Here is a 21,381-nt window from a genome sequence, read left to right as displayed (position 1 = left end):
CTTGACAATTTGTCATGCACAAAAGGAGTATGAAGATTTCTATGATTATGTTTGGATAGAAGTTTACTTTTTTGCAGACTGCTGGCTGTCCTGTCTCTCTTTCCCTCCCACCCCCAGCCTGAAAAGGTATTAGGATAAACTATATCCATTTGATGGCTTATAGTCAATGGAGCAGAAGAGTTTAAGTGCACTAAAGGTAAAATTTTAGTTCCTCTTGTCATTTTCAAATGTCTTTAAAAGGACATTTATAGTAAAACATCATGCACACACCCATGCAGATGTGCATATGTGTAAGAGCTAGGATGTGAGATGTGATCCTATAAATGAGAATGACCATTTTCAAAGTGATTTTCAAACTACTGGAAAAACCCAAGTTTAGAAATGGACCTGAATGGAAAAATGGAGAACATTTTGAGTTTTTGCATATTTACGCATTCAGGTGAACTCTTAAAATCATAACTTAATTTTCCCTAGCTGCTCCCGTTCATAGTAAGATTCTGAAATTCATGCTTGTGTTAAGGTGACCAAGGGAGCCAAAGAAATGTATTATTACCTGTGATGGTACTTATGTTTCTAATGATTTGAATTCTTACTTGCTGGGGCCTAGTATTCAGGATCCATCGCCTGCTAAGGAACAAGCATTGTGCTAGATGCACATAAATGGTTAAGTCTATTAACATCTTTATTTGGGCATCTGAGAGGTTTTTGAGGTGGTGGTAGTTGCAGGGTGTGGTACTGTACATTAGATTATTAAAGCATAAGATGTATTGGATGCTGTGCTGTGTAGCTAAATACCTCAGGCCTCATCAAATGGGTAAGTAGTAGATTTCTTTAGGACAGTTTTCTAGAGAACATAATTTATTAAATTGGTTGCTGAAGATAGAAAATATATACAGGCCAAATAAAGTGGAAATAACGTTAAAAATACTGCCTAATTAAAATACCAAACTCACGGATAAAATTCAAACCTGGACTGTGGAAATGAGACTAGCCTTTGTTCGGAAGGAATGTACCTGTTACAGGAGTGGGAAATGAATGTGCTCTAGGGATTCGTGAACCTGAGGGGTACCTATATCTTAGTGGGGAGTTGGAAATGGATGCTGGAGGATGCTTTCCTGGAAATAGGAGAGCTAACTGAACCGGTGCTAATTAGTCATTCGAGCACAGTCTTCATGGAGTGGTATTAATACTAGTTTAAATCATTCAAGTCACACATGAGTCCGTACTCCCAGCTATGATTATGTTTATGATGCTCTTTAAGTCAAATAACTTCCACTAACCCCTAATTATCTTACATTCTCCTTTCCTTGACTGTTTCCTTCAAGGTGTTTGGACCACCATGAAATTTACCCTTAAACCTCCTGAATAACACTTTTCCTGTTATTTCTTTATGGGAATTCCAGCACTGTCCCACAAACTGTTGTCGTGTTGATAATTAGAGTTAAGACTGATTGCTAGAGCACAAAATGAAATGGCAGAAAGAGGATACAACTGAGCAAACACATTCAGAACCACTCTCGGCTTCGCTGGCAACATGCACTGAGAGAAGTTGTGCTGTGCAGTTTGCTGAGTTGGCCCTCACGATCTGAGAGCAGATGGTGGTGCTCAGAGGTGGCATAACCAGTGCTGCAAGGGACAGCTTTAAATGACCTTTATGTGATCTTGAGTATTGTGAGACTGCAGGGGTGTAGGGTCGAGATTCTACAAGCTGCATGGGCAGGTTAAGAAGCAGAATGAGCAAGAGAGAATCAAAAAGACAAGTGGTGGTTCTCCCTTGGTCTGTCTGTGTAACATTGTTCATGTCACTTACCCTTCCTGAGCCTCGATGTTTTATCTGTAAGGAGATAATAAAAGTTCTTTCGGAATTGCTGTCAATATCAAGTCATTTGAGGTGATTTGTAAACTATAAAGCACTAAACATTTCCTAGTTCATATTTTAGAAGTGGCACAAAGGGGAGCTAGAGCAGAATTGGACAAGTGTTGGAAGCTTCATTTCTTATAAAGCAGAGCATGTGATAAATTCCTGACTTGATGACAATATCCTCTTTCAAAAAAATTGGGAGGTATGAGTGGGTTTGTCTGGATTTTATTGACCCGCAAGGAAAAGCTAGTTAGTGAGGTGGGTGGAAGAGATTCCATTTTCAGAGACCCTGGAAGGGATGCAACGTTTTTGAGAGTGATGTATATTGCAGTGAATTTTTAAAAGTCAGTAAGCTTTCAGGGGGGAAAAAGAGGCAAAAATATCCTACAAAAGTAAGAACATATTGAACTACTCCATTCCAAGCTATTGGTTAATCAGGAACAAGAACCTGACTGCCCATGAGGCAAAAAGCCAACAGTAAGGTTGGAATTTTGCAGCCAGCTTCGCCAGGCAGGAGGAAGGGACACAGGTCTGTGTGGTGGGCCTGGCCTGCTCATTCACCTTTTTCTCTTACATTTATTTTTTTACCATTTCTCTCCAGTTATTGCTATCTCCTTTGATTTCCTCCTTAGTGACTATATGGTGTGTGCCATAGTGAGTATACACCAAACGGGAACAGCTGCTTGATGGTATGTGATGTTTGGCCTTTCATGCAAGTTAGATTTATTTACCTTAAGTGTTTGTAGTAATATTTCAGAAAAATTCAAAATTAATTGCTCATCAGGAAAAGATTCTTGGTGGTGTTTTGTTCACAGTATAGAACAGTGCCTTACCCATAAGCAGGAATGAATGAATGAAGAATTTTAAATGTGGTAAAAGGCACAAACAGTGAAGGTATTAGAAATGATGGTGGTGCCTTTTTTTTTTTTTTTTTAATGTTTATTTTTGAGAGAGAGTGGGAGCAGGGGAGGGGCAGAGAGAGAGGGAGACACAGAATCTGGAAAAGGCTCCAGGCTCTGAGCTGTCAGCACAGAGCCTGACACGGGGCTCAAACTCATGGACTGCGAGATCATGACCTGAGCTGAAGTCGTATGATTAACCGACTGAGCCACCCAGGCACCCCTGATGGTGGAGTTTTTATGGTACTAAGATGATGCTGTGATCAAGGAGCCTGAGAATACTGGATGTCTACGCTCAGCCACAAACTTCTAAACGAGATTCCCACTGGAGACACATGCGAGCATCAGTGGCTAGTGAGAAACATGGCATCTGATGTGTTGGACCTGTTTCCCAAACCCTAGTGTAGAAATGGGCCAGAAGATGTGGCCAGGACTACATGTCTCTAGGGCCATTTACTTCCCTCTAGGCTCCTTACTACTCTCTGGCTGCAGAGAAATGAGAGCTTCTCTATATATGACAACAAGTGAAGAACAGGAGGCTAGGGTTCCATAAATGAACAAACGGTCCCAGCACTTTCCCCTGCTCAGTAGCATGGGAATAAAAGGAAGAAGCCAGCAAACAAAGGCCATGTCCACATGTGAGGACATGCTTACTGCTGGGTGTGACTCAGTAAATATTCTATGATCAGATCAATCAGATTGACAGCTCACAGTAGGCAGGTCTTGTGACTTTCTCGAATCCCTTCGAACCCTTCATCCCTTTATCATAACCACAGGCCAAGCCACCTTCAAGTCTTGCTTGGGCTCCTACAAGTTTCTACCCATTATCTCTTAATGGCCTCCAGTCCTTTCTACAGGTAACAACCATGCAAAAACCCTTCAGAAGCTTCTCAGTTGCTATTTAATAAACACTAAGCACCTTGCCTTGGCCCTGGTGACCGCCACTGCCTACAGCCCCAGCCTTCCCCACAGTGAGTTCACCCTCTGCTCTTCCACTTCCGAATTGCTCTCAGATTCTCACACTCGGTCATGCCCCTTCTGCCACAAAGACTGTTTTCTCTGCACTCTACCTATTAACTCCCCACCCTGATTTCAGCCCCAGCATCACTTCCTCAGAAGAGCTTATCCTGATCCTCGTTAGGTCATAACTACCCTCCCCCTCTGCACGTCCCCACCCAACCACAGACTCCTTGCCCTCCATACAGTTGCTTTCAGCATAGATGGCTATTTGTCATGATCTGATTATTAGTGTGAGAATCTGATTTCCTGCCTGTCCAGAGCCATCATGTCCCTCATCGTGTGCCAGTGTTGGGCTCAGTGCTTGGGGAGGAACAGATACCTGGTGAATATGGTTGAAAGAGAGCAGCCAGGCCCTGTGAGTCACATCTGAGGGTGCAAAGAGCTCGTGGGTGCAACAGAAGAAGCACTGCCTGGGAGTTTGAGGCCCTGTGGATAGCAGCAGTGGGACCACGAAACTGCCCCTGTGAGTTTCAAAATGAGAGGAAAGATGGTGTATTTGGAAAACAGCAGAGCTGGATTTCAGTCCTCATCAAAATTCTGGAATGTTCATAACAACTCTGTCACATAGGCTTGGCAGGCTTTATCATTAACTCCATGTTGTAAATGAGAAATGAAGGCTCAGACACATGAAAGAGCATGGTGGGAAGAAAGAACTGGGACCCAAATGCAGGTCTGACTTCTCTCATCTGTCCATGGGTCTTCCATATCGGGTATTTAAGCAAGTGCTGAAGGCTAATTGTGTTGTTGTCACGGTCCATTAAGGCTGCCACTGTCATTCATGAACTGGACCCGGTTCATTAGGCTTCTCTCTGCATCTCCTGTGTTCTCTGGTCCCAATAGGTCCTGGCTCAAACTAGATGCCACGTGGCTGCTAGAGGGAGAATGACTTCCTCCTGTCAGAGGGCAAACTCCCAGAATCAACAAACAGTATAGATCCTGGAGGAGAAACAGGATCTCAGCAGGAGCTGGAGACACCTGACAGCAGGGAAGTGGCAGCCCCTCCCTCTCCACTCAGCCCTACCCCAGATAGGCAAGGCGAAACTCTTCTTCCTGGGGTCTTGCCCCCACCTCTCTGGGAACTAGGAGATCTCAGCCTGTGTGAGGGGTTTGTATTTATGTCCGGTTTGCAGCTCTCGAGTCGCCCCTTCCAACTCCCAGTAATGCCTGCCGGCCCTTCAAACAAATGTCATTCTTGCCTCTGGGACTTCTGGGAACACATCTCAACCTTTTTCTGTCTTATCTCTTCACCTGGATTAGAGAGGCCGTTTTGTGTACAGGAGAGAGCCTAATACTGGAACCAGATGTACGTTCAAATCCCAACTCCACCCTCAAAGCCAGCAAACTTTTCTGAATGTGTACAGAAGTCTTGTGATTTTTTTTTTTTTTAAATAGGCATGTCCCAGGGAGGTGTATCACAATGACCAGCTACAAAGAGAGAGATGGATAGTAAATTACTTGTGCTCCCTGAGTAATATATTTCACAACTTCTCTTTGTCATTGAAAGTTATAACTGGAGTAAGACACCACTGTGGATAGGGTATATTCTATCCCTTAAGCATTTTAAGAGAGAGGCAAAAACTGCCCCCAAAATTACTGGGCTAGAAATTCCATGGGTTTCAACCTTGACTGCATCTTAGAATCACCTGAGAACTTAAGAGAAAATACTGATGCCCCGACTCCACCCCAGACCTGGGTAAAACCACCCCCAAGTGACTGTAAAGTCCAGCCTAGGGAGAGGACCAGCTGACCCACCTCTTGTGACCCTTCTGACTCTGGTTCCAGTGCCTAGGCTGTGAGGTAATTTTGTATATATACATATTTACATCATGATTTAATGTTCTCAACCTGTTTTTACATTTCTGTTTTGGTTGAATGTCTCTAAGCTCTGATCTTTCCTCAGAGTTCAGACTTTATGACCAATGAGGTCATTTCTCAAGACATGGTTTCTTCTGCCTTCACACAGAGGGCAATTCTTAGCACCAATCACTGGAAGGGAAAGAGGTGAAGGAGCTTTCGTCAGCGGCTAAGTGGGGGTAAGGCCCACAGAACAACAACTTCAATGTTACAAACTTCAACTTGAACTGGAGTTGTTACTGAGTGGAAAACAAGTGAGTTTAAAAACAATATTATGACTTTTTTTATTTAACAGGGCTGCAATACTAGTAAGTCCAAACAATGAAATGAATAAAAATCCCCCCCCCCTTTTTTTTTTACCTTGGCTGGATGCATTATGTATTCACTATCGCTGAATAACAAAGTACCCCCACAACTTTGTGGCTTAAAACAGCAACAATTTGTTGTGTCTCGTGGTTTCTGTGGTCAAGAATTCACACAGCACAGTCAGGACAGCTTGTCCTTACTATAATGTCTGGGGCCTCAGCTGGAAGAACTTAAAGCTGGGGACTGGAATCATTTGAAGGCTTATCTCACATGTCTGGCAGTCGATGCTGGCTATAGGTGGGAACACCCACTTGTGTCCTCCCCATGTGGCCCAGGCTTCCTCACAACATGGTGGCTGAATTCCAAGCACAAGTGATCTGAGAGCAAGGAAGCCAGATGGACTGCCTACTGCTTTTATATTCTATCCTAGGAAGTCAAGCAGTGTCATTTCTTCCATTCCTACCGTTGGTTAAGGCACTCACAAAGGTCTGTTCAGGCTCAAGCATAGGGAACATAGACCCATCTCTTTTTGAAGGAACATTAATGTCATATTGCAAGAAGACCATAAGAGATGGGATACGTTAGTGTAACCATCTTCAGAAAATACAATATGCCCCACATTGTCTTCTAATTTTCTTATTTAGTTTTTAGACTCCAAAAGTAATGTGCTGATCATAAAAAAAAAAAAAACATTAAAAATCCAGAATTTGTACACCAGAGTAGATTTCCTCTCCCACTATCTCAATCCCACTCCTTAGAGATAATCACTATTAACAGATTGATGTGTTTTTCCATACAAACTACATATATGTATACATTGCATTATAAAAAATAATTACACATTATTCTGCAACTTGATGTTTTTACTTATTATGTGATGAACAGAGTTCCATGTTAGTACATATAAAAACACCTAATTCTTTCCAATACTGGTTGCCAGAGCATGGCTGTACCATAACTTATTTAATAATCTTCTGTTAATGGATATTTTGCTTCTAATTTTTTTTAACTATTACAGATTAATGATGCAATTAACATCCTTATACTAGGTCAGATAGGGTAGTTTGTTAAAAATGGAATTGTTCTATTCAAAGGATATACAAGGGTAGTGTTTTTAAATATTGCAAATGTGGGTTTTTTAAAAAAATATATCATTGTTATAAATCTACATTAAGCAAGATGGGTAGGTTTCTCTTGCTTTAACATAAGGAAAATAAACAAACATTTGTTCTTGGGTTTGAAGATGTTTATAAGCTTTGAAGGGAACTTCTCATTTAGAAAGTAATGAGTAACAAAAAAGGTGGTTATGAACAGCAGTGTGGATTTCCTTTTCTAATGTTTTTAGCTCAGGCTGAAATGGAAGTGAATGTGTATTGTTCAAAATTCACACAGACACTTAGAGGGAGGCTCATCAGAAAATGATAGCAAACAGGAAACCAACCTTTTATTTTTAAGGCAAAAAATAAAAGTGTCATGTGTGACCCCAAACTGAATAATAAAAATGAGTCTACTGGCCATGTAGATGTAGTATACGGATATACAGTCAATTCCAATAAAACGACAGTGTTATCCTGCCCACCTATCTATCCATTGTTTACAGACGGCTAATGTGTAATTTATTCGGGGAGTCTTTCCTCTTGCAGAGATGGGTAATTAAAAACTTCTTTGCTGGGAATGAAGTTCCACCACACGCTACAACATGAATGAACCTTGAGGACATGCTAACTGAAATAAGCCAGACACAGAAGGGCAAATATTGTCTGATTCTGCTTATGTGAAATACCTTGAAGAAGCAAATTCATAGAGACAAAAAGTAGATTAGAGGTGACCATGGGCTGAGGAAGGAAGGGGGAGATGGAGAATTATTGCTTAATGGGTGCAGAGTTTCTGTTTGGGGTGATGAAAAAAGAGCAGTGATGGTTGCACAACATAGTGAATGTAATTAATGCCACTGAATTGTACATTTAAAAATGATCAAAACAGCACACTTTATGCTATGTATCTTTCCATACCAAAAAAGCCTTTACTGGAGCAGGAGATGTTGGGACTCTTGTCAGCGTTCCCATGGTTTTGCCTTCCCTTTTGTTTTTAAAAGAACAACCTCTATTTTTAGGGATTTTCACACAAAGGCTCATGTGGGCGTGGGAAGTACTCCCAGCTGCCCTCCTGTTTTCAGAAGCCCACATGGAAGCCTAGCAAGTTATTTAAGGATTAGGAAATATGCCAGATTGGAAATGGAGATAATTTAATCCTCTGTATGTTAATTCAGTCCCCCCCGCCCCCCCCCCCCCCCCCCCACCTCCCCTGCAAGCTGGAGTCCTGGAAATCTTATTTCACTCCCTGGGGAAGTCGGTTCTCAGTCTTGGTGAAGGTGGTGAAGGGCAAAAGAGTTGCACTTCTTTCGAGTTGAGGGTCAGCTGGTGGGGTAGCCAGCCGCACGGGGGGACCTCTGGAGCGCAGTCTCCTCTCCTGCCCAGAGGCTTCTGCACCCGCCCAGGGGGGCCACGGGGCCGGTGTGGGAGTTGTGGGCCCTCGGGCTCCCCGCCCTTTCTCACTCTGGTGTGCAAGGTCGGACAATTTCTCAGAACTGCAGTGAGTAGGATCGCGCCGCGTCCTATTTCCCAGGGCTGGCCACCTCAGCTGGTGGCACTGAACTGGCCGAGGACTGCAGCGGCAGTGGCTGGTCCGGTCACGTCTGAGAGCTAGCAGAGTCCCCACTTCCCCTCCCGGTAACTCGGCCGGGGCTCCAGATTCCCGTCCCCTCCTCCCAGGCCTGGCAGCTCGGTCGCGTAGAGCGGAGCCCTCCTGGGAGGCGCTAGGTGTGCGGGCCCCACCCTTGGGGAGGGGAAATCTCAGCAGCCCCTCCCTCTCCACCTGGCACCGAGGTTCCCGAATGAAGGCGTGGCTGGGGTGACCGAGCCCGGACGAGACCCGCCTCTCCAGCTGGACAGGGGGACCCGCGCAGAGCACACCTGGTCAGCCACGTGGCGGGGGCTAGGGGAGCGGGGACAAGGCGGGCCCCGCGCTAGAGCTCGCTGACCCTGCGGCAGGTGAGGGTGGACGGGGCTGGTGGGTGGGGAGTGCACAGGGTGGTCTTGGGGACGACTCCTCTCCCCGGAGGAGCTCTGTCCGGTAGTAAGGGAACCCGGCGTTGCCACCCGCTCAGGTAATCCCCGCCCCGCCCCCGCGTCACGGGGCGCGCGTGTGCACCTGAGCGTTTGCACGCGGACACTCGGACGCGCGCGTGCCTGCCCCGCGCCCAGAAGAGGAATGGTGGGTTCTCCCCAGGATCTAGAGGCGGGTGTGGGCTGCTCCATCTGGGATTCGCAGAAGTGGGGATGCTGACTGAGACGCGCGGGAGCCAGGGCTGCGGAACCGGAACGTCTCTCCGGAAACCTGGGTCCTTTTTCGCAGACCGAGGGCCCGAGCGGCGGGGGTCAAGCCAGGCCCAGCGCGCCTCGCTCCAGACTCGCCTGGCTGTGCGTTGGCAGCGGGGCCGAGAGCCGCGGGGACCTTTCTGGGGTCTCCCTCACACCCAGCTCGTCTCCGCAGCCCGCCAAATCCTCGCAGTCTCCCGGCCCCCAGCTCCCAGCTCTTTTCTTGGAATACTCGGGGCGCTTTCCCTTCTCGCCTTCTCTGGCTGCTGTCATTGATCGTGTTCTTCTCACATGACAAACTCTGCCCCCATACCCCCCTCTCATTCTCCCTTTTCTCCTTCCAAAATGTCTTGAGCCCTGTCTCTGTCCCATCCCCGTGCTAGGGAAAGGGGGCGAACAGGCAGGGCGCAAAGTCCCTGCTCCAGGGAAAGCTGGTTCCGGTACAAAGGGGAAGACTGCCCGTCTGAAGAGAACCAAGCTCTTATAATGATGCTCAGTCCTCTTTTGCTTACCTGCTGTCTCCACTCCCCTACCCTTTCTGGCACTGCTCCAGAGGGGACCTTCAAAGAACCACCTAAACTCCTCTGTCGCCCTCCGCCCATGGACCAATCTGTATTCACTCACTACCTACAACCAGTTCTAGGGAGCCAGTGCTGCCTTTGCTGTGGACAGAGGGGTTGACAAGGATGAGAGGGGAGTGTCAGACTGTGTCCTCTGGGGCTGGGTAAACTGGCAGCTGGCTCTGACCCCCATACTGAAGGAGCTCAGGGAAGAAAGCTCTGGGGGCAAGTGTGGCTCCAGGACAGCAAGGTGTGAGCACAGGGAGGTTCTGAAAGATGTGTGGAATAGATTTGGGTACCAAAGAGAGGAAAAGGATGTTTCCAGATGAGGTAGAACAAGGTCCCTTCCTTGGTCAGGGCTGTGTGTGGTGTGTGCAGGAAGGATGGATGCTACGGATGGAGGGAAGAAGAGCCAGCCTGACCAAAGATGGTGTTTACCTTCCAGAGGGGTCTCCCCACCCAGACCACCAGGACCCCATTTCCAGGAGAACAGCCCAGATGTCTCAAGTGCAGGAACTCTTCCATGAGGCAGCCCAACAGGTAGGCTTGTGCCGTGCGGGGGTCTGAGATCCAACAAGGGGCACCCAGACAAGAAGCTGAATGGAAACTTTATGGTAGACTATTTTAAAAGTAATTATCTCAGAAGTTTATTTTGGTATTCTCGCTTAATCAAGAAAATATTAAGCCAACTCTTAATCATCTGTGTGCAGAAAACCTTCTTTGATATTATTTGTAGTGGGTTTTGAATCCTGAGCATTCCTTCTTGCCCCATGGAGGTTTTCCATGAACAGAGTGAGGACTCAGATAATATGAACTCCTTTTACTTTTGAATCAAACCCGTGCAAGAAGGTAAATTTATTTCTGAAAAACTCATATATGCTGAAGCCAAATGGATTTCTGGATTTCTTGATGTCTGCAGGTCTTTTTTTTTTTTTTTTTTTTTTCTTTCCCTGTTGATCATTAGTTGTAGTAAATATTCAACATAGCTATGGAACTGAAGGAGTTCTCTGCAGAAATACAGTTAATTCCTTTAAAAAATAAAAAGCCATGCTTAGGTGTTAATCAGGAAACTACCTGCAGTGGTCTTGCTGTTTAATGATCACTCAACCTTGAAGTTTTCACCATCCCTTGGATTTCTCTCATGCTTTGTAGAGAAGGGCAGGAGGGGTTCTGGCATTATAATGGGGTGTGGGGAATAAGCCTGCCATGAAGGGAGAGGATCAACTCAAGCCCTCAAACAATAGCAAGAGAGCAGGCTCCAGAACCTGGGGGTCTTGAGACAAAGAGCAGATGAGGCAGGAGGTGTTGTAAGTTGGTGGGGGAATCCAAACTGGCCAGTTACCCCCTCTTCAGGTTCATGGGTACATGTGAAAAATGCAGCATGGTGGCTGACAGATGGTGAGTACTCAGCACAGGGTACTGCTCCTCTCCCCCTGGCAGGTCCAGGGCTGTACCCCACACCCTCGTACTTAGCTCCTGACATTCAACTCTGCCAGTTTTCATGCTGCTGAGAAGTGAGAGACTGGAGACTCGGCAGAATGCCTGCCCAGAGCTGTTCTTTCCTGGATGGAAAGGCCTGTGGCCATGCTCTTAGTGTGGCCGAGGACCATTAGAGAGACCTTGATTTGTCAGGGGTCTTCACATTTATTTAGCTTGACCAGCTTCTCATGTGTTTTCTTTAGCTATGTAAGACTATACGTGAGTGTTAACACATTTCACATGTATTAGTGGACCACTTCTGAAATAATGGCTGCCATGTTGGGCATGAGAAAGATGCCTACACGAAAAATATGAGGCTCTTGTCCACAGGGATTCCAAAAAAAGGACAAGATATTCTTGATTCATCTTTGTGAGAAGGATCTGTTGAAGCTCACCTGTACCCCTCTCTCCCCTGTTAAAAATCTTCAGTGGCTCCATGTATCCACCACTCAGGAGCTCAAACTCCTTAGCTTAGGTCCTGCACGGGCTGATCCTGCTGGAGTTTCAAGCCTGGTCCCTTGAATCTTCTTTGTACCCCACATGCCAGCCAAAACTCACCATTCCCCAGGCTCTGTGCTTGTGTCTTTCCCCTTTGGTGGTCTTCGCTGATACTTCTCTCTTAACTGACTTGTCACCGGAACCCTCCAAGTACCTGAGGCAGTGCCTGGCATTTAAGTGGATGATGAATGTTAGTTGGTTGAGCAAATAAACAAGCAATAGATGCCCACAATGCAAATTAAATTGTCATAAGTGCACCAAGAGAGAGTTCTTTTTATTTTTATTTACTTATTTCTAATATTTTAATGTTTATTTATTTTTTGGGAGAGAGAGAAAGAGAGAGAGGGGGAGAGAGAGGGAGAGGGGGAGGGGACAGAGAGAGAGGGAGACACAGAATCTGAAGCAGGCTCCAGGCCCTGAACTCTCAGCACCAAGCCTGATGCGGGGCTTGAACTCACAAACCACGAGATCATAACCTGAGCCGAAGTTGGATGCTCAACCAACTGAGCCACCCAGGTGCCCCAAAAGAGTTGCTTTTAAAAATGTGGTAGATACAAAGGGCTTTGTATTCCCTCTCTCCATCTCCCTCTCCCTCAATCTTCAAATATTGAGGGACTGGACAGTGTTCAGTGTCAAGGCCTTTGGTGTTCACTTGATGCTTGAAATTCATCCTTTTTCTCTGTCTCCGTTGCACTGTCTTGTCCTGAGCACCATTTCTTTTTTTTTTTTTTTCTTTTTTTTTTTCAACGTTTATTTATTTTTGGGACAGAGAGAGACAGAGCATGAACGGGGGAGGGGCAGAGAGAGAGGGAGACACAGAATCGGAAACAGGCTCCAGGCTCTGAGCCATCAGCCCAGAGCCTGACGCAGGGCTCGAACTCACGGACCGTGAGATCGTGACCTGACTGAAGTCGGACGCTTAACCGACTGCGCCACCCAGGCGCCCCCTGAGCACCATTTCTGAATTGGATTATTCATACTCTCCTAACCTCTTTCTCCACATTGCTCCTTTCTACAGCAGAAATCTATACATTCGACTGCTTTGCTAAAGGCCTTTCAATGGCTTCTTACTGCCTTCAGAATTCAGCTCAAACTCTTGGCCCCCAAAGCCTTCCATGATCTGACTCTGCTCCCTTGCTCCAGGCACATGCTCTATCACTGCACTTACTGTGTAGCTTTGAAACAAGCTGTTCCTTTCCTATCTCCCTTATGGTTGTGAACCCCTGATTCATTGTTGCATCCTCAATACCTGTCATTAGTGTTTAGCATATAGAAAATGTTCAGTTAGTGCTGGTTCTACTTAACTGAACTGAGCTCACTAGAGGTTGAGGGAGCTGCCATCTGCATTAGGTGTCAAAGTATTGGTGGCAGTAGAACATATATGGTGAAGCCAGGTAACACATCCCAGGCTGAACAGGTAGGAAAATGATACTACCGATTGGTGGGTGCTTATTATGTAATGAACATTTCATACGCATTACTTAATTTAATCTTCATAACACATTCTGGAAGAAATATGATTATTTTGGTTTGACAGATGAGAAAAACAGAGGCACTTAGAACCCAAGCGTGCTTATTGCCAAGGCCTTTCTTCTCTTTGCCTCTTGCCCTAGTGGTGAAACAGAGCCACTCAGATGGCAACCCAGAGGCCTGTGTGGAGAGCAGGTAGCCGGTTGGGTAGCTAACATGTGAAGCTGAACTCTGGGAGTGGCTGGCCCTCCAAGTTTCCTATGAACCTTTTTCTACCTTCACTCCAGCCTTGGTAGTCAGGAATTCTGCTAGGAGCTTTGGAGTTTGAAGGACAGAGGAATAAGAAGGCAGCACCCTGTGCCAAATCCTTCAGTTCAGATCTGCTCTTCTCTTGGTCACTGTGACTAGAAAGTAGCTCTTAGGATATTTGGCCACAGTGGGGATGCTTGTGAGTTAGGTGGAGAGGTGAATTAATGGACGCTTAGTTTTGCTTTAATTATCTCAAGACCAGGTGGTATAGCTGTGTGTGTGTGAGTGTGTGTGTGTGTGTGTGTGTGTGTGTGTGTGTGTGTGTGTGTGTGTGTTGGTCAGTAGTAAGTGGACCAGCTGGGACCTGAGGCTGTAGATCAGGTTAATAGTATGGCGGTCAAGCATACATGGGCTGCCTGGATTCAAGTACTGACTAATACTTTGTGATTTGTGACCTTGGACAAGTTACTTAGCTAAGTCTCTGTTTCCTCACCTATAAAATGGCTACAATGAAGAGAGTTACAAAGATTAAAAGAGATAATTCATGTAAATATTTAGTGTAGTGCTTGGTTCAATAGTGAGCAGCCAGTAAATGTTGGCTAATAATAAAACTAGGGTGAGGAGTATGTATTTGTTCCAGAATGTAGTGATAATAAGTAATCAGAAGGTTCAGTTGGGGAATTAATGCAGAACTCAGCACAGCAAAGACTTGAATCCCAAATCCAGAATTATTCCAGTGGCTGAAACCAGAATGTGGGGCATTGTCCAGGATAGCCGGCTGGGTGGGCTGGGTGAGCTGAGGAAGATGGGACACTTTCTAGACCCAGATGGGTGTGGAGTGGCTTGAGATTGTGTGTGAGTATGTGTGTATGTGTGCATGTTTGGGAACCTAGTGAATCTCTGGCAGGTACAGGTCTTGTTCTGGCAACCTCTGTCCTCAGGTGCTTCACTAACATGACTTGAACCTGAGAAGCTGGGTTCCAAATTCTGACTTTGTCACTGGTTGTGCTGGACCTTTGGGCAAGTTATTCAGGGCTCCAAGTCTGCTTCCACAACTGTGAGATGGGGTGGGAGTACCTGATTTTCAGGGCTTTTATGCCATATGTGGGAAGATCTGGCCCAGAGCCCGTCACATGGTGAGCACTAAATACAGTGTGTGTTCAGTGACTGGATGAAGCAGATTTCACACTGAAACCCAGTAGAGTACACTGTTTGTGAAACATGGGCCTGGGAAGTTAAGGAACAGCTGGAGCCAGAGGGAGGAGAATGGAAGGCTAAAAACCATATATTCCATGCTTGTCTCTGCCAGTCCCTGGACAGAGAGGACTGTGGTGGACATGATATGTCAGGAAGATCAAGCTGGCAGGGGAAAGCAGGTGGCCTGAGACAGGGACAGATAGCAAATAGACATGCTCAGTGAGGTCTGAAGTTTAGCAGGATCAAAAGCTTTTAGCATTGGGAATAGTGAGAACATTGAGCTCAGCTTACCGTGGATTTATTGAGTGCATATTATTGCCAGGATCTCCAGTAATAGCTATTGCTGGAGATGTCAAAACTGAAATCCCTTAACTGCTATGGAATAAGGAGTGCCTCCAATGAATCTGAGGTTCTTGTCTTCCTTCTCCCAGGGTTAGATGGTCTCCAGAGAAACTTAAAGGGGACCTGTGTTACACTATGGGATGCAAACAAGTCACCAAACGCTGCAGATTAGCTAGTATGAGTGATTTGTGTTCTTTCCTCCCCATCTAGCTTTCTTCCAAGAGATTTGGCTCCTGTAGGAATAGTCTATGAGGACCCTTCTTTAGGAAATCTGGTTGCTAAAGTCTGGCTGACCTGAGCTTATCACCCTGGAAAAGAGCCTGATGCAGACCCAGGAAGTAGGTGCCCTGGTAGAGCCATGGCATCTGGCCTATGTGTAGGAGGAGGTGTTTCCAGGTTGACTTCCGGGGGGTGAGCCGTGTCTGACCCTGAACATGCCCCATCCAGCATTGCCTGACTTCCTTGCCCTCCCTTTCCTTTCTCTATCCTCTCATCCTGTGCTCTCTCCCTGTTTTCTCTGCCTCAATTCAGTGGCATACCCAGGTTAGCTTAGGATGGTAAGGGTAAAAAAGAGAGTGTGGTCATATTGTGGGACACTGGAGAGCAATGAGGTAGCACCAACAAGAGAGGCAGATAGAAGCAAACATTTTAAGAGGCAGAGGGGTTCTCAGAGACCACTGGCCCAGTCCCCTTCCTCAGCATGTCAAGAAACAAGGCCAGAGGTGTTGAATGACTTGTCAGAAGACATGTGCAACGAGTGGCAGAGATAGGCTAGAACCACAAGTGCTAACCCGTACCACAGCTCTGGATTTAGCGTGATGCATCCTGTCTTTAGGTTATAGTATAATTTTGAGCATTGGTGTCAGGCTTCATTGCGAAAGCTTTGCTTTGGTTTTCTGTGCACCCATCAGCCAGTGTACAGTGAAGAACTGGCTTGTGTTTTTGCCGTGTGTTTACCAGGCCTGTTTTGGAATCTTTAAAACACCAATATTCAGAGTGAGCCTTGGGAGACACATGTGAGGTTCTAGGGTATTGCTTTGTTAGTATGTAGAGAAATGAATATAACTAAGGAGAAAGGAAAAGGGAACTTAAGACAGAACTGCTCTGTTTGCCCCTCCTTTTACGGATAAAGAAACTGAGGCCCCAAATAGTTGGGCAGAAGAGAAGGGCTCACATCAGGGGTCTCGGGGGTCCTTGGAGCCATGACCCCTCTTGCCCTCCCAGTTTTTGTAGAGCATGAAGCTTGTCTGATTTTAGACATTGTCTTAAGATACGAATCACAAATACAAACTTAGGTATAATCTTTGGAAGGGACTCCATGCACATGAAGCCTTGAAGCTTCAGCTGGTAGCTTCACTGCCAAGCCACCAAAGGTACCCGGACAGAATGAACTTTTGGAGATGGCAGAAGAAAAGAGGCTCACAGTCCTGGAATCTGGGAGAGAAGAAGGGACAGAACTGGTTCTCAGTGTTGAGTCTGAGGCTTTCATGTGGGCACTGTCACCCTTCCTGCTCTCTCCTCTTTGTTGCTCTCTCTTTCCATTTTATAGCCCTGTTTGCTACTTAGCCTAGAAGGTCAACCCCCAAAATGACATTTGAGCCAAAAAACCTGCATATTTGTACAAAGGGGAATGGAGACATTTTATGAATGAAGGTTCCCTAGAGACTGTGATGGAAGTGATTCTTCACTGAAATGAATTAAGTACAATCCTGTCTCATTTGTACCCACAGCATCTTCATTTATGGAGGGGATTGAGTGATGACATGAAGAGGTCAATAACATTGAATTTTTACTATTTTCATTTCCCAAAAGAAGGAGGTGAGGATCCCATGCCATGCATGGCCACAGGGGAAGCATCAGGCTTTGGCTAGGAGGCAGAAGCAGGAGCTAGGGGAGAGCCTGGACCACAGCCTTTTTCATGGGAAAATCACGGCAAGGCAGTTTAGAATTGGCTAGTTGAAATACTTCTGGTGGGCTTTGGGCTATGGGGTGTTCCCTAGTTGCCTAGTGCCTGGCCCTGGGGTGGGTTAGGCCAGGGGAAATATTCACTTGGTGTATGAAGGTTAGATAAAAAGGGGTGATTTGGGAGACAGACTCAGAGTTGGTTGGTTTGCATAGGAAAGGCATGCTCCTGACCAGCCCTCTGCTATCTCTAAGAATTGGTCAGCCCTGGGAGGGTCAATCTTTCCTCGGTCAGCAAGATTTTTAAGATGTTATAATGTCATAAGATATAGGAAAGGAAAAAGATGATTCCTACATTCTGCCTAGCTGTGAATGGACAGACTAGGAGATTTTAAAACTTCTTACTTCCTTAGGGTACATTTTATTCATGGCCAGATATGGAAAAAACACAGTCCTTGTCATCTTTTAATAGGCTGGGGCTTGTAAGGAGAATCCTACTAACTCTGAAATACTATTCTTGTAATTTGAGTAAGGTGCCACTAGGTGGTGCTTACTCCCTGGTGTGGCCTGATTGAACATTGTGACTTCCTATGGGGTGGATATTTTTCCATTAATTTTATCCTTTCTCTAACCAAAATATATCTCTTCAGGAAAGCAGTTGAAACACCAGATACTTCTACATTCACAGAACAGTATTAAATAATTGTAGTAAGATTTAAAGAAATATACATACCCGAGTATAATTCAATATCTCTTTCTGCTCCTCAATCATTACCGAGTGTAACTGAAACTAATTCTTAATTTTTTTCTTTCTGAGTTTTAATACCTAATCAAAGGACTATGGTGGTATGCTTTAGAATAGTTTGACAAAATTCTTCAGAGGTGGCACCTATATAGGCTCTGATGCATTTCCAAGAAAATAATGCTTGGCATTTCTATTTCTCAGGAGAAAGGTCCTATTTTCATTTCTTTTGTTCTTATTTTGGTGTGTGCATGTTTTTTTCTTTACAGGCATAAAGAGAAAAATATAGTGGTGTAAAAAACCCTGGTCTGTGTAAAAAAACCTGTGATGTTCTTTACTAAACAGTCCCTGTCAGCAGTTACAGGACTTAGGTGCTTTCTGATAAACGGGAGGCACTGGTGGCCTTAGCAACCCTCACTCTGGCAAAAATAGTTATGTCTGGTGCAGGTGATAAATTTGCTCTAATGTGAATCCCAGTGTCTGTAAAATTTAACCTAAAACTGAAAACCATGTCTCATTTTGAGTAAGCTTCACTTTTTATTTTAGGCAGTTACAGTAAAGAACAACACATAGCAAAACCACATTATAATTTCTCTTAAAAGATACACAGATTTTAAGAACAGACATCAATTTTACAAAAGACTTCACTCTAAGTATCCTGTCCATCTGACACATTTAAAATGTGACTCAGAGGCACCGTGGTGGCTGGATTCGTTGTCTGATTCTTGATTTTGGCTCAGGTCATGATCCCAGGGTCGTGGGATCGAGTCCTGTGTCAGGTTCCATGCTGACAGCGTGGAGCCTGCTCTGGATTCTCTCTCTGCCCCTCCTCTGCTCTCTCTCAAAATAATTAAATAAACATTACAAAAATATGAATAAATAAAATGTGATTCAAAACACAGGTATCTTTTGGTGCTGCAAAAAATGAGGTTGAGTTAAAAACAGGATTACTGGGGAACCTGTGTGGCTCAGTGGTTAAGGGTCCAATTCTTGATTTTGGCTCAGGTCATGAGCTCACTGTTCATGAGATGGAGCCCCATGTGGGGCTCTGTACTGACAGTGTGGAACCTGCCTGGGATTCTCTCTCTCTCTCCCTCTCTCTCTGCCCCTCACCTGCTCGCTCACACATGTGTGCATGTGTGTGCTTTCTCTCTCTCTCAAAAATAAATAAACATAAATAAAGTATAGGAAATTTACCTGGGTGGCTCAGTCAGTTAAGCACCCACCTGCCTCAGGTCATAAACTTATGGTTGGTGAGTTTGAGCCCCGTGTCAGGCTCTGTGCTGACAGCTCAGAGCCTGGAGCCTGCTTCAGATTCTGGGTCTCCCTCTCTCTCTGCCCTCCCCTGCTCTCTCTCTCTCTCTCTCTCAAAAATAAATAAACATTAAAAAAATTGTTTTAAATACGAGAAATTTAACTAAATCCCCATGAACTAACAGATTAGACTATAGAAGGCCAATTATGAGATTTCTTTCTTTCACTCTTCTCCCTACATTTTCTCTATCCATCTATATCTCAGTTCCCTAAACAGCCTTAATATCCAGTCAAGTGTAAGTAAAGAACTATGTATGACACTTTCCGCAAAGGAGATTTACTGTTGTTTAAGAACAACAAGGGGTGCCTGGGTGGCTCAGTTGGTTAAGCATCTGACTCTTGATTTCTGCTCAAGTCATGATCTCACAGTTTGTGAGATTGAGTCCTGTGCTGGGCTCTGTGCTGACAGTGAGGAACCTGCTGGGGATTCTCTCTCTCCCTCTTTGTACTTGTGCACACACACTCTATCTCAAAATAAATAAGTAAACATTTTTTAAAAAGTACTGCATGCATGTAATAAGAAAACAATTCAAACAATAGAGAATGATATAAAAAGTTAAAAGTCTTCTGCCCTTTTTCCTTCGCCCACACTTTCCAGAGACATCCACTGCTTATGCTTATGGTTTCTCATTTTTATTTTCCACGGTGGTTATCATTGTACCTTTAAGTAATATATTTATACCTTAATTTCTTGACCAAGTTATCAGTTTATTAAAAAAAATTTTTTAATGTTTATTTTTGAGAAAGAGACAGAGCATGAGTGGGGGAGTGGTAGAGAGAGAAGGAGACACAGAATCTGAAGCAGGCTCCAGGTTCTGAGCTGTCAGCACAGAGCCCGATGCAGGGCTCAAACTCATGAGCCATGAGATCATGACCTGAGCCGAAGTCAGACACTTAACCGACTGAGCCACCCAGGCGCCCCAAGTTATCAATTTATTAATCATTTACTTATTGCTTCCTGATCTAACAAAAAGAGGCATTGGAACATTTATTCTTCCATCCCTTTACCCCATTTCCTTTCTGATTTTTTGTTAGTTGGATTATTATTTTTACATTGTCAAGGTTTATAAAATTTATATATTTCTTCCTGTAATTATAATGAACATTTCCACATTTTTATAGTTGGTTATAAAAATTTTAAACCTAGAAATGGCATTTACGGGGCAACTGGGTGGCTCAGTTGGTTAAGTGCCCGACTTCAGCTCAGGTCATGATTTCACATTTCGTGAGTTTGTCCCGCCTCCCCCACCCTCGCCCGTGGGACTCACTACTGTCAGTGCAGACCCAGCCTCTGTTTCCCTCTCTTTGCCCCTTCCCGGCTTGTGCACTCTCTCTCTCTCTCTCTCTCTCTCTCTCTCTCTCTCTCTTTCTCTCTCTCTCTCTCTCTATGTGTCTCTCTCAAAAATAAGTAAACATTAAAAAAATTTAGAATGGCATTTACAATAGTGAGGGGTGTGTGTATGTTTAACTGGATAACCAAGTGATATTCTTGGACTCATGGGGAAGAAAACATGATATTAAGTTATTAAAGCTTTGCTGCCTCTGAGCAACAGGATCTTCATTTCTTTCAAGTTTCCTTTCATTCTCCTGGCCCTGTGTGGCTACAGCTGTTTCTTATATAGTATGTCACTCTGTTTTATAATTCTCTTTTCTTCTGGGGGACGGTAATTTTTTTCACGTAGGGATCAGTGGTACTAATTACTCTTTCCTTGTCTAAGTATAGAACTGTGGGAGGCCAAATTGTTTGCATGTATTTCAAAAACATTTTACAACAGATTGAACGCAGAAGTAGATATGAGAATCCAGCTGTGTTGTGTCAGACCAGACATTAAGATGATAGGCAAAATGTATAACAAGGCCTCTTTTCATTAAACTTTTTTGTTTTGGAAAGTAGTTATTTTTCATGAGAGTAGGTAATTTATTTTAACAGATAGTGAGCTTATTATTACTGTTATATTGAAATGATTAATAAATATTTAAAAATATCTTCCTGTAAGTTTCTAATATGGTAAATTGTGATAGATATAACACACCTAAACAAAAAGCTCTCTCTGGAGTCCTTGATAATTTTTAAGAATGTAAAGCGGCCTTGAGACCAAAAAGTTTGAGAACGGCTGTTCTAGGGATTAAGTGTACAAATCAAACTTTTCATGGTTTATTTAGAGTTAAGACTGTACCATGTCAATGTAAAATGTAGGAACTTGGCAAGCACCTAGGCCCTTTACCAACCCTGTCTTCAATGTTGTAAGTGCCATACACATGTTACTTCCATACACACGACAAAGACTTCAAGATAAAGTCATGGCCAGTG

General features: G+C 44.5%; 1 protein-coding gene across 4 annotated transcripts in view; it reads left to right on the top strand.

The window, feature by feature from the left end:
• Positions 1-8,719: 8,719 nt before the first annotated feature.
• SLC12A8 (solute carrier family 12 member 8) overlaps positions 8,720-21,381 on the top strand; it is a 140,288-nt gene continuing 127,626 nt past the window's right edge. The window contains exons 1-2 of one of the 4 annotated variants that reach the window (XM_045502357.1): positions 8,720-8,990; positions 10,323-10,417. In XM_045502357.1, coding sequence (XP_045358313.1) covers positions 10,376-10,417 — 42 coding nt within the window. In that variant the 5' untranslated portion in view covers positions 8,720-8,990; positions 10,323-10,375. The remainder of the gene's footprint in view (positions 8,991-10,322; positions 10,418-21,381) is intronic. The other 3 variants (XM_045502358.1, XM_045502355.1, XM_045502356.1) reach the window with 3 other exon arrangements.

Source organism: Leopardus geoffroyi, chromosome C2, assembly GCF_018350155.1.
Source record: "Leopardus geoffroyi isolate Oge1 chromosome C2, O.geoffroyi_Oge1_pat1.0, whole genome shotgun sequence".
Lineage (NCBI taxonomy): Eukaryota > Metazoa > Chordata > Mammalia > Carnivora > Felidae > Leopardus > Leopardus geoffroyi.
The sequence above is the reverse complement of the archived record's forward strand: the minus strand, read 5'-3'. Positions and strand labels throughout refer to the sequence as shown.